The sequence below is a fragment of the Bison bison genome, unplaced genomic scaffold (assembly GCF_000754665.1).
Source record: "Bison bison bison isolate TAMUID 2011002044 unplaced genomic scaffold, Bison_UMD1.0 scf7180017864043, whole genome shotgun sequence".
Taxonomy (NCBI): Eukaryota; Metazoa; Chordata; class Mammalia; order Artiodactyla; family Bovidae; genus Bison; species Bison bison.
Genome location: NW_011494615.1, coordinates 1,973,441 through 1,991,287, shown reverse-complemented (window position 1 = coordinate 1,991,287; position 17,847 = coordinate 1,973,441). Strand labels below are relative to the sequence as shown.

At 45.2% G+C, this 17,847-nt stretch overlaps 1 protein-coding gene across 2 annotated transcripts in view; it reads left to right on the top strand.

The window, feature by feature from the left end:
* Window positions 1–17,841, top strand: part of MYRIP (myosin VIIA and Rab interacting protein) — a 226,972-nt gene extending 209,131 nt beyond the window's left edge. For both annotated transcript variants that reach the window (XM_010835475.1, XM_010835476.1), the window contains exons 13-17: window positions 7,689–7,850; window positions 12,603–12,707; window positions 12,820–12,880; window positions 14,510–14,628; window positions 17,645–17,841. In XM_010835475.1, coding sequence (XP_010833777.1) covers window positions 7,689–7,850; window positions 12,603–12,707; window positions 12,820–12,880; window positions 14,510–14,628; window positions 17,645–17,677 — 480 coding nt within the window. In that variant the 3' untranslated portion in view covers window positions 17,678–17,841. The remainder of the gene's footprint in view (window positions 1–7,688; window positions 7,851–12,602; window positions 12,708–12,819; window positions 12,881–14,509; window positions 14,629–17,644) is intronic.
* Window positions 17,842–17,847: the final 6 nt, after the last annotated feature.

Sequence of the window (17,847 nt, the reverse complement as noted above, 5' to 3'; positions counted from 1 at the left end):
ACAGGCTAAGTTGCTTCAGTCGTGTCTGACTCTGTGTGACCCCATAGACGGCAGCCCACCAGGCTCCCCCGTCCCTGGGATTCTCCAGCCATGAACACTGGAGTGGGTTGCCATTTCCTTCTCCAATGCATGAAAGTGAAAAGTGAAAGTGAAGTTGCTCAGTCATGTCCGACTCTTTGCGACCCCATGGACTGCAGCCTACCAGGCTCCTCTGTCCATGGGATTTTCCAGGCAAGAGTACTGGAGTGGTAGGTTACTGCAACTGGTCTGCCGTGCTTCACAGATAGGTCTGCTTGTAATGGATTTTTCTGTCCTTCCAACTAGTGAGGAAAGAAAGAAATAGATTCTTACATACAGATATGTACAGTCACTTTTAAGACCTCACTGAAGATTCAGTGAGAATTTTCCAACAACGCATCGCAGCCAGGGATGACACAGAGAAATCTGGATGTGACCACTCAGGTCATCATTACCATCACAGTTGGCATAGTCCCACTAGCAGAGCCAGTCAGGTGATTCTATCTTTCCTCCAGCAGAATCAACCCTAATTTGGAGATGCTCTAATGAATGGCATTCTCAGAAACCAGGAAATGTTATTAGAAAGATTTTTTTTTTTTGCCGGAAGTTGAAACAACAAATCTAAATGACTCAAAGTTAAAAAAAAAACAAACAAACAGATTAGTTTTGCTTGAAAAGTGAAAGACTCTCTCCCTTTGGATTCCCATAAAACCTACACGTGTGTCTGCCTCACTTCACGTCGCTTTCGGTTCACTCATATATCTCCCATTAGATCAGCACCAATGACACTCTGCATCAGATAATCCTTTGTTGTGGGGCCTGTCCTGTACTTTGTAGGACAGGATGTTTGGCGGCATCCAATGGTCTCTGCCCATTCAATGCTGGAAGCTGCACCCTCCCAGATCTGACAGTCGAAAGTGTCTCCAGACATTGTCAAATCTTAGCGGGGGCGTTGGAGAAGACTATGGCACGGTCATGCCCACGTTGGAAACCAGATATATAAATTCCCACAGAACCGGACCTGCTGCCTTTCCTATCGATAGCCCTCGCCCTTGGTCCTGAGCCTGACACAGAGGAGGTGCCCCAGAGATGTTTATCTGATGCATGGTTGCATGCGTGCGTGTGCGCTCAGTCACTTCAATCATGTCCAACTCTTGGCGCCCTATGGACTGTAGTCTGCCAGGCTCCTCTATCCATGGGATTCTCCAGGCAAGAATACTGGAGTGGGTTGCCAAGCCCTTCTCCAGGGGATCTTCCCAACCCAGGGACCAAACCTGAGGCCCTTATGTTTCCTGCATGGGCCTCTCCCATGGTCTCTACCACTAGCACCACCTGGGAAGCCCAATACATGATTACATCAGATGAATATGGTACATTTTTTAAAAGCACTGTTTTACTCCTAACATGCAGGTCTCTGTTCTTTAAACATGCCTGTAACTTTCAGGTGCTGTTAGTCCTCAAGTAGCCCTAATCCTGCACACACAGAGTTGAAAAGATTACAGATGTGGTTAACCAGGAAGGGATGAATTTTCTTTTTACAAAGTATGGTGTCAAAAAACTTACAATGCATGAAATAATCCAGATTTAAACAACAATGGCCAGTCCCCACGGCACATTGAAAGCAAAGACAGCATGCCTTTTTCTTTTCCTCTAAGGAGTGTATTGAAAAATACAATGGCCTTGGCAGAGTTTTCATATGTAAGATCCTTTTATTGTACATCATGTTTCTTTTCGTGGGTGCATTAACACTTTGAGTCCGAAACTCATCCTCTTAGCCACTGATTCAGGATGTCAGAAAGGCCAACAGTGGAAGGCTGGAGTTACAGCTCCCTGCTCCCTGTACGGACCCTCTAAGATGCCTCTCTTGTTCACAAAGAGTTAACTGCCTACTTCCACCTCCTTCCCTACCCCGTCCAGCTTTTCAAATTTCACCTCTAAAGAGATTATTACATCTGTGTTCCTTTGAATTCTGTGGGTCTTTGAGTCATGGAAGGGATGATTTTTTTCTTTATCTCTTCAGTTCCCCAGATCACAGAGCCGTGGGCAGGTCGCTTGCTCTGCTGTTTCCAGGATGGAATTCAGTTGAGCCGCAGGAGAAGGGCAGAGCTGATTCTTAAACTGGCCTCTGGGTGCAGCTGGTTTAATTAAACCAGGGCTCGTGTCTGTCTGTGTTCTAAAGAGCGCTCCTGCTCTCATTCCTCTGCTGCCTTTCTCCTTTGTGCCAAGGAGCCCAGGGACCAGCAGGAATAGAAATGGCAACACTTAGTCTGCTTTCTGAACACTGGCTTCGGCAGACCAAGACTCAGATGAAAGAGATTTGCAAGAGAATGTCCACCTTTATGTAGACTTAGGAAGATTTCAGAGCTACATAAAATGAAATATGTCACATCCACATGTCAAGTCTGTTTCATGAACTGCCTTGTTAATCCACTTAATTGGGGAAAGGGGGGCACGGGTTCATTGGAAAAGACCCTGATGCTGGGAAAGATTGAAGGCAAAAGGAGACGGGGGTGGCAAAGGATGAGATGGTTAGCTGGCATCACCAACTCAATGGACATGAATCTGAGCAAACTCCAGGAGGTGGTGAAAGACAGGGGAGCCTGGTGTGCTTCAGTCTGTGAAGTTGCAAAGAGCTGGACACGACTGAACAACAACAAACAGGGGATTTGAGAATCTCCTTTGTCTCTTAACTTTGACACTTCTGACCTGCTGCCTGGTTGTAAAGTCAGCTCTGTCTCACCTAAAGGTGGGAGGAACCTCAGCCTTTCCTGCACACACACAGTGGAGACTCAAGTTTCTCGGATTAAATGCCTAGGGACCTCTGAAGCACAGGGTCCTACTGTACCTGTAGGGGTCTGGCTGGGAGAGGAGAGTTTCAGGAAAAGAGTATTGGCTCAGGTCTGGGCAAGGTTAAGGGATGCTGCAGTGTCCAGAGAGTAGGAGGAGGAGGAAGTAGCCACCACCCCCAGGCCATTATAGCCCAGGGAGAGCTGGAGCCTGGAAGAGCATCCCCTAGTGGGAGCTGCTGCCATGTAATCCAGGAAGGAAAGGGGATGGGGGGAGGCACCAACTTCTTTCTCCTCCTGCCTTTGATCTTCTCATTGGCGAAACCCATCCCTGCCAGCAAGGGATCCTTGATGGTAAAGTTTGTATCGGTCAGCCTCGCAGAGAACAGAACAGAGCAGAGAAGAATGGAAAATGGATCTAGGGGTCAACAGAGAATAACCAGCTTAACCATTCTGAAACCTGTAGTGTGAATGGGGGAACCCACCATGGCCACCTTGTGGGATTATGCAGGGTTGTGAGGGGGCAGCATGAGTGGGCTCCCTCACCATTACACCCCCATCTAAAGATCTTCTGAAAGAGACCATCGGGGGTACCCCATAATTCCCAGCCACAGAGCCAGTGGAGGAACAGTCTCAACGTCCTTTTCAGTTCAGTTCAGTCACTCAGTCATGTCGGACTCTTTGTGACCCCATGGACTGCAGCATGCCAGACTTCCTTGTCCATCAGCAACTCCTGGAGCTTGCTCAAACTCATGTCCATTGAGTCGGTGATGCCATCCAACCATCTCATCTTCTGTTGTCCCTTCTCCTCCTGCCTTCAATCTTTCCCAGAATCAGGGTCTTTCCCAATGAAGTCAGTTCTTTGCATCAGATGGCCAAAGTATTGGAGCTTCAGCTTCAGCCTCAGTCCTTCTAGTGACTATTCAGCATTCAGGGTTGATTTCCTTTAGGATTGACTGGCTTGATCTCCCGGCTGTCCAGAGGACTCTCAAGAGTCTTCTCCAACACCACAGTTCAAAAGCATCAATTCTTTGCTGCTCAGCTTTCTTTATAGTCCAACTCTCACATCTATACATGACTACTGGAAAAACCATAGCCTTGACGAGATGGACCTTTGTTGACAAAGTAACGTCTCTGCTTTTTAATATGCTGTCTAGGTTGGCCATAGCTTTTCTTCCAAGGAGCACCCATCTTTTAATTTCATGGCTGCAGTCACCATCTGCAGTGATTTTGGAGCCCAAGAAAATAGTCTGTCATTGTTTCCATTGTTTCCCCATCTATTTGCCATGAAGTGATGGGACTGGGTACCATGACCTTAGTTTTTTATTTCTGCCCTAAAACTTTTGGCGATGCCAAGTACTCTGTAGTATGCAGTTAGTGGTAGCAGGCATGGTGGGACAGCCACGGGGGCACCCACCTCTGCCCCACAATCTAAGACCAGGCAGAGGAGGTTGACCTTCCTTCTCAAAGCCTTTGAACAGCCCCCACAGCACAGGTGAGGTAGAACTTCTGGAAGTGATCATAGCTCTTTGCTCTCAGAGACAAGAAAAGAAATCCTATCTGCTGCTGTCTAACCTTAGTCCCTTGACGTGTATTTCATGGAAGCCAAGTCCAACGAGATGCTCTAAGATCAAACAAGCTTGAGAAACCCATAAACTCTTTCTAGGAAAATTGAGATACATGTTAGCACATTAAAGACTCTGAGAAGTTCTACAATAAGAAATCTGTTTAATATTCTGTATCCTAGGGGCTTTGACCATAATGTCCTTCCTTAATGAAACACTTATTGTCATCCATTGAACAGTTTAAGAAAGGCTTGTTGAACCAGGAGCCAAGCAGTGGGGTCACAGGCATCAGTAACTAGAGTTTGGAGGGGACGTAGATTGCTCAGATGTGGTAACCATATTTCTTGCCAAAAGTGCACCGTAATTAAGCAAGCAATACCAAGTTGACAGTTTTCAAATGGGTTATTTTTAAGACTAGAATAACATTTTCATTATATAGCATGTTAATTTTTGTTATTTCAGCCTGGCCACAGAGCCAGTATCATGTCCATCTGTAACCACAGTGACTCTAGTACCTTTATGCCAAAGTTTGAACTATAAATCGTCATAACATTCCAATTGAGATTAAGTGTCATGGTAATCATAGATTGGGCTTCCCTGGTGGTAGAGTAGTAAAGAATCCACCTGCAATGCAGGAGATGTGGGAAATGGGGGATCGATCCCTGGGCTGGGGAGATCCCCTAGAGGAGGAAATGGCAACCCACTCCAGTATCCTTGCCTGGGAAATCCCAGGGACAGAGGAGCCTGGTGGGTTCCAGTTCATGGGGTCCCAAAGAGCTGGACACGACTGAGCACACCGTCATAGGGCAGGGTGGATAAAGGCATGAAATCTGGCACCAGCCCTCTGGCTCAATAAATACCTGTCATGATCATCATCACGGTCATGACCATCATCACCCTCCTCTAATCCTTTGGGTGCTTGTAAGTTCCTGTGGAATGGGTGTCAGTGCCAAACCTCTGAACCTCCCCGCCCCGCTAGTGCCGGGAAAGCATGCTTTCAGGGAACACAGAGTAAAAGATGAACATTCTGGCCTTGCTGAGGACTTGGAGCGATTTCATACTGCTTTGTCTTGGCAGAGAAAATAAGGAATGTTGGTGGATGACTATGCTGGCGAGAGAACAAGATGCTATTGAGTTGATATGGCCATAGGGTATGACGACATTTAGTTTTCCATATTTCTGGAAATATCAAGGTTATGAGACCTTATGTCATGTTTAACCACTGACACACTTAAATTATTCATTTTATTTAAATCATAATTACAAATTTTGGTTCATTGTGAAAAGCTCTCAGTTTATGTTTTAAATGATCATATCAAAATAAATTCACCATTTTGGGTGTGGCTACCAAAAATATAATATCCAAACTCAAACTGTCATGGCCATCTCTCTGATCTTTTCTCCCCTCTCCCCCTCCCTCCTCCTCCTCTTCCTCTTCTCCTACTCTTCTTTCCTCTTTCTCTGTCTGCAATTTTTCTCCCTTTCTGAAGATAAATTTTTCAACCTCACAGCTTTTTCTCCCCTCAAATAGCTTTGAAATATTCATCATTTTCTTCATCGGACAAAAAAAAAGTTTTTCTTATTTTGAAGATGAAGAACATATGGCTGTATTAAACTGTGAAGATCTTTAGAAACAGAAGTTCTCAATACTCGCCTGTGATAAGGAAATATAACACTAAGGGCAAACTGCAATAGGGCGATGGCCAGCAGACATGCGATGTATGACCCCGGCGTGAGCGATGAATCACCCGGCGTGACGCCAGACGTGGCGGTCGCCGCTGGAAGCTCCCCCAGCCCAGCTAGCCCTGTCTGGTAATGCACGGTCAAATTTGCTTTCATCACACCTGCGCCTGCTTTTGTTCCACACTGAAAAGCTTTGTCAAATTGCCAGTTTTCACACAGATGTATGAAGCATGCCAAGGAACTGACCGAGTTGGAGTATCTCAGGGGTCTTCGCCCTCCTCGTCCACACTCAGCATCACTCAGCACAAGTGATCTGTGTGCACGGCTCTTGGACTGCCTAACTCTGTTATATTTTTACCTCAAGTTAAAAGAACAGTTAAAGAAGGGGCGGTGCGCATCGTTCAGATCAGCTCAAAATGATTGTGATTACGTGTTAAACCTCATGAATCTCTCTTTAATTAATTACTTCTCTAGATACATCTGGTTCCTGTGTTGTCCGTTGTTTCATTACATTGTTAATTAGGCTGAAGGGGCATTTGTTTCATTCACCCTGTCCGGCATCCCTCGGCCTGAATTATTTCAATGATTTACTTTCTGTTTGCCCATGTTTTTGTTTTTTGGCTTTGCCACATGGTATGCAGGATTCAGGATCTTAGATCCCTCGGCCAGAATCAACCCCGTGCCCCCTGCAGCGGAAGCTTGGAGTCCTAAGCGCTGGACCACCAGGAATCTCCTTGTTTGCCCACTTTTATGAGAATCACATTATAAACTCATAAGCCAAAGTAATTTTTCCTTTAATTTTCCCTCAAATTACTTCTATCTTATTTTCTCTTTAGTTTTCAGTCAAAGTGAAAGTGGAAATCACTCAGTCATGTTCGACTCTTTGTGACCTCATGGACTATACAATCCATGGAATTCTTCAGGCCAGAATACTGGAGTGGGCAGCCTTTCCCTTCTCCAGGGGATCTTCCCAACCCAGAGATCAAACCCAGGTCTCCGGCATTGCAGGCAGATTCTTTACCAGCTGTCTTACATTAAACAGATTTCACATGCTTCTCCACATCATACTATTTTCTCAGAAATAAAGTATTACAAATATCAGGTTCCTTTTCATTCCCTTAATCTGATTCAAGCAAGCTAATATACCTGTTCAGAGATAATTCACTCAGAATTTGTAATTGTTTTAAATTAATTTCACCTCTTTCGTGTTCTCTGAATTTTTCCCAGTTACTAAATGCCAACCAAAAATTTTATTGGAAAAACTGCATCATGAGTTTTCCTCCTTGTTTCTTCTGTCCTGATACTATGGTTGTTATAGTTGCTGGACAAATTCACAGTTTATGTAGCTTATCTCATGTATTTTTATACTATTTTATCATATTTTTAGAATTTGCAAACTATTTTTTCTTCCAGGAAAGGCTGGGGGAAAAGGAGGTGTGTCTGACAGTGAGGGGTGGGAAGACCTTACGTTACCACTTACGTGTAAAGAATGTTTATAAATGGGGGGTTCCCTGTCTCTTTTTCCCAATGTTGAGTCTAACTCTTCCTCACTCCCCTGAATTGTAGCATCCCCTGAAAGGGCCCCACCAGCCCCGGGCCCACAGGCCTGAGCTCAAAGGCCAATCCTCCTCCGCAGGTGTACCTGGCTGCAGGCACTGTGTACGGACTTGAGGGCCAGCTGAGCGAGCTAGAGGATGCCGCCCGGTGCATCCACAGCGGCACGGATGAGACCGAGCTGGCAGATCTGGAGGACCAAGTGGCCACGGCAGCAGCCCAGGTCCACCACGCCGAGATCCAGGTAAGAGCTCTCCCCTATGCCCAGGTGGAGGCAAAAAGAGGGGGTGCCTCATCTCCCACGAGAGTCGTCTCTAAGCCTTTGTATCTGTCCATTCCTGCCGTCTCCAGCAGACTTCGTGGACATGGTCCTCCCAGGATGCCACCAAATCCTCCTTTTCAAAGTGCAGCCCTCCTCTCCCTGAATTATAGCCTTGATAATATACGTCTTCCAAACCTATGCCATCTTCCTCTTTGACAAATTCTCTGACCCTTGCTATAGAGGCTCCCACCCCACCCCAAGACCAGCTTCCCTAACCTTTAGCACGCTGTTGATTACCTATTTAATGCCAGTGTTCCCCATGATAGACTGAAAGTTTCTTGAGAACAGGACTCTAGCTGTCTAGCTTAACAGCATAAGTCCAGTGCCTAACATAACACCAGACATGGGTTTGGGGCCCAATAACATTGAGAGGAATAAATGAATGAAAAATGAAGTGTAGAATTCTTAGACCAGTATTTTGCATGATTTTCAATGTGGCTGTTTTAGAACTAACTACTATATTTTCTGTAACTTTCTGAAGATGCTTGTTTGCAGTTTTCATGGATAGCCTCTTAGCCTCTGATTCTGGATCAGAATTGACTGTGGACTAAGTGATTCTCAGACTGGGGTCTGTGGACATATGCATATTCAGGGACCCACGAAAAATGCTGGTCTCTGCAGCATAAGCTCAGTGTAGATCCCTGGTTCACTGATATTTCTGTAGACCCTGCATCTCAAAACTTGCCTCGTTTGGAGAATGGGCATCAGTAGAAACCATCTCTGGACAGAGAAGATGACAGTCTTGGGTGATAATTATTTTTTTTTTGATAATTATTTTTAAATAAATATTTCTATTTTAAAGAGTCAAAAATCACAACAACTGCTGATACCATTAAGCATTCTTGAGAATGGGAGGGCACCAGTTCTGTGCTAGGAATGGCCTGGGAATGGGCTCATCACATATGACCCTGTTGACTGTTTATTACCAGCAAGAATGGCTGAAGAGCAACTCTCCTCAAATAAAAATCATTTCCCACAAATGCCCCTCAACATTTAATCAATTCATAGTCAGTGTGATATAAAATAGAATCAAGTCATTTGTTTTCTGGGGGTGTAGTTTGCAGCAAATATTTCTCAAATGGCTTGGCAGGAAGTAATATTGTTTATGGATGACTGGGAGGGTTTTATTGGATAATTAGTTATTTGTGATTCCAAATTTTTCTAGGCTTAAATTACTGCAGCCATGTTTTATGGAAGAAAATCCTGGCATCCAAAATATCTATTTTCCTTGTGTTTGCATGTGCCTTGTTGTTGTCGTTTAGTAGCTCTGCTGCTGCTGCTGTCGCTTCAGTCGTGTCCGACTCTGTGCGACCCCATAGACAGCAGCCCACCAGGCTCCCCCGTCCCTGGGATTCTCCAGGCTAGAACACTGGAGTGGGTTGCCATTTCCTTCTCCAATGCATGAAAGTGAAAAGTGAAGTCGCTGAGTCATGTCTGACTCTTAGCAACCCCATGGACTGCAGCCCACCAGGCTCCTCCGTCCATGGGATTTTCCAGGCAAGAGTACTGGAGTGGGTTGCTATTAGTAGCTCAGTTGTGTCCAACTCTTTGCGACCCCATGGACTGTAGCCCACCAGGCTCCTCTGTCCATGGGGCTTGCCTGGAGGCAAGAATACTGGAGTGGGTTGCCATTTCCTTCTCCAGGGGATCTTCCCAACCCAGGGATCGAACCCAGGACTCCCGCATTACAGGCAGACACTTTAACCTCTGAGCCACCAGGGAAGCCCGCCTGGAGGGTAGATGTGCTGAATTATGTTCTTAGCTTAGGTCAGATTCCGGGGACGCCTTCACTTTGGAGTTTACCTTTGGGACAGGCTTGCCGGGTGCTCAAGGAGAGTGCAGGACCATCCACGGGGCAGTGTGCTAAGAACAGCTGGCCACTGTGTCCTGCAGGGTCACCTCTGAGCATTCCTGGGAAATGTCTCTCTTAACTCTTAATATCAGGAAAAGCTGTTCTCCTAAATACTTGGTCTTTATCTGTGAACACAGAGTCCTACACTGATCTTTTTGCTTTGGCTCCCAGAAAACTCAGAACTGAACTGGTCATCCCCTTCTATTAAGAGCGAGGGTAAGGGTCCCTGGGTATTTGGTCTTAGGAATTAATGGAACACAATTAGACAGAAAATGATAGATAGGCAGATAGACAGATAGATAAAATGCAGGCAAAACCAACCCTCAGCAATCTCCTTTGCTCTTTCTTCATCCTTTGCCCGTGGACTAAAGCAGGAAAAATTAACCCTTCTTATTCCAGAGCCTGGCAGTCAGCAAATCAGATCAGCAACTTGCTGTCTTCAAGGGGATGAGCCCTCTGAGCAGAGCCCTCTGAGCAAATCCATCCATCAAAATTGCTTCCAGGAGAGAGTGTGGGCGTCTCACTCACACAAGTTGCTAATGATTGATAACAGTTTATCAGCAATCTGTTTGTCTCTAAACCAAGGGAATGCCCTCCTCAGTGTGAAATTTGAGGCATCAGAATAGGCAGGCCTCTGGGGGGCAGGGAGGGACGAGGGCTGCACAGTGGCCCCTGCTGGGGACTGGCTGCTGGGCAGCTCACTAGTGTTCTTTGACCAGCTGCCACATCCTGGCCTTTACCTGCCTCCTCCTCCTTCTCTGAGTAAGACTGCGGGATAGGGGAAGCATCTCCCATATCTGCTGCCCTTTCAGACCTTCTCTCTGCATCTCCTAGAGCAGCTCTCTCCATGGGCTTCATCCAAAGAAGCCCTCAGTAAATGACAGCGGAATTAGAATTCGTCTTGAGCAGCACAAAATAGCTTAGGGACAGGGGAGGCAATGGGCTTTCCAAGTGGCTCAGATGGTAGAATCTGCTTGCAATGCAAGAGACCCAGTTTCAGTCCCTGGGTTAGGAAGATCCCCTGGAGAAAGAAATGGCAACCCACTCCAGTATTCTTTTTTTTCTTTCTTTATTTTAATTGGAGGACCATTACTTTACAATATTGTGGTGGTTTTTGCCATACATCGACATGAATCAGCCATGGTGCACATGTGTCCCCCATCCTGAACCCCCCTCTCACCTTCCTCCTCACCCCCTCCCTCAGGGTTGTCCCAGAGCACTGGCTTTGAGTGCCCTGCTTCATGCATCGAACTTGCACTGGTCATCTATTTCACATATGGTAATATACATGTTTCAATGCTGTTCTCTCAAATCATCCCACCCTCGCCTTCTCCCAGAGTCCAAAAGTCTGTTCTTTACATCTGTGTCTCTTTTGCTGCCTTGCATATAGGATCATCATTACCGTTTTTCTAAATTCCATGTATATGCATTAATATACTGCATTGGTGTTTTTCTTTCTGACTTACTTCACTCTGTATAATAGGCTCCAGTTTCATCTACCTCATTAGAACTGACTCAAATGCATTCTTTTTTATGGCTGAGTAATATTCCATTGTGTATAGGTACCACGGCTTCCTTATCCATTCGTCTGCCGATGGACCTCTAGGCTGCTTCCATGTGCTAGCTATCACTCCAGTACCCTTGCCTGGAGAATTCTATGGACAGAGGAGCCTGGCCGGGTACAGTCCATGGGGTCACAGAGAGTCGGACACGACTGAGCAGCTGACACAGGGAAGGCAGTGAAGACGTCGGGGTGGAAGGCACACACGTTGGGCTGGGCCTGCTTTCAGGTCTCCCGTCTGATGCCCCAGCACACCCAGGCTGCATCATAGCCCCCTCCCTCAGCTCTGCCAGCTTCCTCCTGCCTCCTCCAGTGTCCCCCATGCCAGGTCTTGGCAAGAGGCCTCTGAGGATGCAGCAGCATGGTGCGGGCATGGGCACTGGCATTAATTCTGAGCTCTGCTGTGAGATGTTGGGTGCATCACTCATCCCTCTGAGCCACAGTTTCCTCGTCTGTAAAACCAAGAGGACGGTGCCTGCGTCACAGGATTATGACCGAAGCATGAATGAGTTCATTTATTTAAAGCACTCAGCATGGTGATGGCACACAGTGATGCCCTTTTCTAAGAGCAGGGACCGTGTCTTCTTCACCCCTGGGGACATGGACCAACGGGGATTCTTTCCTAGCACTGAGTGGACTGTTGTTCTCCGTATCTACCTTAAGACATTGTTGGAGAAGAAATCTGAGCTCCTTCTCACCTTCCGATGTTATAGTGAAGGAAACCAATGCCCAGAGGCTGGAGGGAGTTTCTCAAAGCCACTTGGCCTCTTCATAGAGGAAACGGACTTGAATCAGGTGCTGCTGGGCCTCCCACCTAAGACCTGGAGCTGTGATTTTGGACTCTCGGAGTCATGGAAGAAGGAAGGTGGATCTCCAGCTCCTACTTGCCTTTCAAAACTCACAGGGTGTTGCCTCCCAGGGAAGCCTTCCTGGACCCCACCCCCACCCCTATGCTGAGCCCAGTGGCCCTGGGCCAGGGTTCCCATCATGCCCCAGGCTTCCATTTATCCCTCAGGGACCTCTGACAGGGGTGACATGCTCTAGAGCTAACAACTGGAAAATTGAGTTTACAAAGAGGGATCCGTGGTTTATTTTCTTCACTACAGTACCAGGTAGAGACATGCCTGGTGGAAGTTGAATGAATGAATGAATGAGCATATATCAAAGCAAATTTGTTTTCTATAGGTTCATAACACTTTTAATAAAGATTCTCTCCTCCTGGACTTTGTGCCTACTGATTCTGTCTTTCTCTTGCATTAAGATTTCTGATATTGAGAGCCGGATTTCAGCCCTGACCAATGCAGGGTTGAACATAGCACCCTGTGGGCGCCTCACCAGAAAACGAAACCAGAAGCAAAGGAACCAGGTGAGTTTGTCCCTCGCTCCATCTGCTGGAATACCGCATGACCTGGAAAACGCAGAAGATAAAACACCTGTGGCTTCACGAAGGAGTGCTGATGCCTGTGTTCTGTTTGTAGGTACAAACCATAGACACATCGAGGCATCAGAGGAGGAAACTGCCTGCTCCACCGGTGAAAGGTACGCTTACATCAGACCACAGAGCCACCCAAGAATCAAGCCTGACTCATTCACTTAGAGTAACTCAGAGATCTGAGTTTGAGGACCAGATCTAATGAGGTGTTCTCATCCAGAATTACCCTTGTGGAGAGTCTGTCTTGCTTTGGATTCCTCCAAGAGGCAGACCCTGGGACAAGGATGTGATACGGGAGGTAACTCCCAAGAAACATGGATATGGGAAGAGAGAAATGATTCAGGGAAGGAAGTTAAGCCAATACAGTGTACTTTGATCAGTATTAATAGTTTGCTTCTTTGTGCAAATGATGCTAAACCCTGATGGGGACTTCTGGGAGACAGTATTAACCATATCGCACACTTTCCTGCTCAAAGAATTAGGAAGATGAGGTTTTTCAACTCTCATCTTTGCTTGAAGGTTATTTTGGGCAGGGACATTAACTCCCTGGTACTTCTGACCCACCCCATCACTCATGGGCTAAGAGAGAGTGGTGGTGCCTGCAGCAAAATGCTGTCAGAGTGGACTGGGATGGTGACTGTCAGGGAGATGTGAGCACACGCCGAAAGCATCTAACTCAGGGCCCGACTTAGAGGGATTCCAGTAATGCCAGTCCCATCGCCCGTATCTACTGGTCATTTTCAACCATCTCCCTGGATTCAGAAGCCACAGAGTGAGGATGCCAAACTAAAAATTTAGACCTACAAAGTAAAAGAGTAGAAAGTCAGTGGATACATGTTTGAGTCCTGGGTCTACCCTTCACTGTTCAACAAACATTTACTCAATGCCTACTTTATATTCCACGGAGCCCTAAACAATGAAAATACACTGCAGATCCATGAGCTCTTATTTTGAAAGCCTTGGGTCTCTATGTGTTTCAGAATCATTTGGACATTAGAAAGGCAATTCGGTCTGTGTGCCGTGTGCTTCCTAACAGCCCCCTCCGCGTGGTGTCTGGTGTAGCGTCTGATAAACACATCAGTACCCTGCAGCCAAGTGTGAGAATGCTCATGCTCTGTGGGCAGGACAAGGACCTGAAACGGCCACTTGTCAGCTTACATCAGGTTTTGCCATTAGGCAGTTTTGACTCCAAAGTCATAAAGATTTGCCTTTTTTTTTTTTTTTTTGAGCCTTTTATATTTCAGAATTGCAAATAAGAGTTAGTAGACTGTATTGGATTATCTCCAAGCTACCTTTTTGCCAGAAAGCCACCAATGAATGATGCCTTGGTTTATTTGATCTACCCCAAAACAAATAAGGACTTCCCTGGTGGCTCAGAGGGTAAAAGCGTCTGCTTACGATGCGGGAGACCTGGGTTTGGTTCCTATGTTGGGAAGATCCCCTGGAGAAGGAAATGGCAACCCACTCCAGTACTCTTGCCTGGAAAATCCCATGGACAGAGGAGCCTGGTAGGCTACAGTCCATGGGGTCACAAAGAGTCGGACACGACTGAGTGACTTCACTAGTCACTAGTCAAAATAAATAAACAGGACAAAACGTTCCCACAGTCAGACCTATGGACCCAGAATGAGATGCCAAGTCTAGAACAAAAATCTGGGTAGACTGGACAGCTGCTCCTTCTTCCTTAACCATCAGTCCAGCTTCCACATGATACTTATTCCTGTGTTTCCTTTTAGCTGAAAAAGTTGAGGCGTCTTCAACAGCCACCATTAAAACATTTAACCGCAACTTCATTCTCCAAGACTCCTCGACAAACGGGACTAAAGAAAGGAATAGCACCCCCAAGGATTTGATAGTAAGTCATCTCTGTCTTAATGCCAGTTACTTTCACTATTGATGGCACCTCCATTCTGCAGCCATTCTTTCTGTGGATCCCCAGTCAGAACTTCCTGCATGATCTCATGGTCTGTTGGTTAAATGACAGGGTTCCTTATATTGCTAAACTCCTGGGTATGTGAATACATTCTCTCAGCTATATCTCCAGCTCCTTTTAGGAACCAGGTTTAATATAAGAGAAATAAAAACATGTAGACAAAATGTAAGGTCTAATTGAGGTGTACAAGTTTTTATTCTGCTTTTGGTTCATATTCACTCTTCCTTAAATTTCTTGTTAGCCATTAATTACTTGTGTTCCTACAAAAAGTCAGCAGCTGCCCATAAATGTGGCAAAGAAAGGGATAATGGATAATTTGCATAAACCTGGAGATCACGTAAGAGGGCTAAGGGATTACACCAACATATGCTTCAGAATTTTACAAATGCTTGATGCTGCTTACGTGGGAGGTAAAGATCCAGCTGAACTGCCCCGGGGATACTGATAATGCTGAGGGGGCAGAAGATGGCTGGTGACAAGACTGAAGCACAGGCAGACCTTTTATGCATCACCTGTTGCTCCCTTCCCTTCCCCACCCCCACCCTGCACTGCCCCTGTGTCCTGAACACGCAGACACCAGGAAATGGCACAATGGAGGGCACGCTCTTTTGAACTACAAGTTACTACATCTCTCAGGCACCATATGGCAACTGTGCGGCCCACTGCCTTTGCTTCACTGGTGAGCCAGTACCCCGACCTTCCAAAGTCCAACCACCTGGCTCCTGGCCATTATTGCAAAGACCTAAAAAGATGCATTATTACTCTAAAAGGGCAGACCACTAGGGCCAGGGAAGGAATCTGTTATAAATAAGACAGTTAAAAATAAATTACCTTAGGGGAAAGTGGGAAGGTAGGGAAGAGGGATAAATTAGGAGTTTGAGATTAACATATACACACTAGTATATATAAAAATAGACAACCAAGAAGGACCTACTGTATAGCACAGGGAGCCGTACTCAACCTATAAGGGAAAAGAATCTGAAATATATATACATACATACAGCTGGGCTGCCAAGGTGGTGCTAGTGGTAAGAACCCACCTGCCAATTCAGGAGACATGACTTGGGTTCCATCCCTGGGTCAGGAAGATCCACAGGAGGAGGGCATGGCAACCCACTCCAGTATTCTTGCCTGGAGAATCCCATGGACAGAAGAGCTTGGCGAGCTACAATCCATAGGGTTTCACAGAGTCAGACACGACTGAAGCGACTGAGCACGAAGCTCGCATGTATACCTGAATCACTTTGCTATACTCCTGAAACTAATACAACATTGTAAATCAACTATACTTCAATATTATTTAAAAAAAAATAAAGAGAATAAAGCTCCAGGTCCCCCCTCTCTTAAAATTAAAAAAAAAAAAACAATAAATAAATTACCTTCCATAGAGATAGAACATAGATAAGTGGTTGCCAGGGGTTCTGAGGAGGGAGCATAGAAGGAAATGCTTAAGGATAAGAGGTTTTACTATAGAGTGAGGGTATGTTTTGAAACTTGACTGAGCTGGTGGCTATGTAACATTGACAATGTACTAAATGCTGCTGAATTGTTCATTTTTAAATGGTTAATTTTATGTTTGTGAATTTCACCTCAGTAAATTTTTTTTTAATAAGTTAACTTTAAATAACACAGAAAGGTTAAAAATGAAAGGATAGACGATGTTTGCTAAATAAATGGAAACAAAAAACAAAGGGCAGGAATGCTACTTTCAAACAAAGTAGAATCCAAGGCAGGAAGCACACAGAAGAAACAGGAGGGGGCATGTTTAGATATTGATAAAATAAAGGAAATCATGAGCCTTTCTTGAACTGGAAAACAGAGCAATTTAATGTGCCATGGTTAATGACTTTAAAATTCTCCTATCAGCCCTTGGAAGCCCAGTACACCAGAAATACATACAAATTAGATAATTTGGAATAGTGTAATGACTAAGCTTTAATTAAGAAATATATCTAAAAAACATATCTAACTTTATACTTAACAGAGAGTTCACTTTCTTTCCAAACATCAGTGGACCACTTATAAAAACTGATTTTATACCAACTACAAAGAAAGCCTCAATAAATTCCCACAGGTAGAAAGTATAAAACTACCCTCTGTGACCCCAATCCTCAAAATAATCTCACATGTTCTGAAACTGTTAAAACCCCAACAACCAAAGCCTGATGGGGCTGGTAAGTGTGTACACATCTCCATGCTCACTTACACACACAGACACATACAAATCACACACCAGTAGTGCTTCTTCAGAAAGGTGAGGCATGCTAAATAAAATATTAGCAAATTAAATGCAGGGGTACTTTAAATAATAAATTACCAGATAAATCTTACAGAATGCAACAAGACCTTTAATACTGAGATAATGATTAATAAATCCCACAAAAAATTCATTCTTTCCAAATTAACTTATAATCTAATTCTCGTAAAATTCTTAGTGAGATTTTCTTAGAACTAAAGTTCATATAGGAATAAATATGAACGAATAGACAAGGGCAATTTGCAAAGTTAAAATGGTTTTCCTGCCAGATTTTTAAATACATTAAAAACTGTAAAGAAATTGATGATTAATGAAATAGAATAGAAAGCTCAGAAATAGATACAGGCACATATGAAAGTCTGTTTTATGAATTTTTTAAGCCTTAGGAACCAGTAGAGAAGGTATAGATAATTAAAAAAAACAACAACAACTGTGCTTGGCAAATTAGCCAATGGGATGTAGTCGGCAGGGAATCAGTTTGTCTCACTCCATATACCAGAATGAATTTCGGATGGATTAAGAAGTACATGTGGAAATGCATCGCTTTTTGAGTGCTGTGAACTGCTCCACTGGGCAATGGGCATGAATAACTTTCATGACATAAAAAAGCAGCAGACGTTGTAAATGGCCTCGCCTGCTTTCACCGAGTGGCTGATTGCACCTGCTCGTTTTCCACCTCAGGAGCCCACCCTGGAGTCTGCTGTGATGTGTTAGCACCGTGGAGCCCCACTGCCAGTGACCCACTGCCTCCGGCGTACACGACAGTGCCTTGCCCCAACAGCCATCGAATTGCTGCACGGATTTCCACCTGAGGAGAGGGCCTGGGGAGGCCACAGCGCACCCCTGCACAGGGCTGTCCTGACACCTCAGCCAGAAAGCAGACC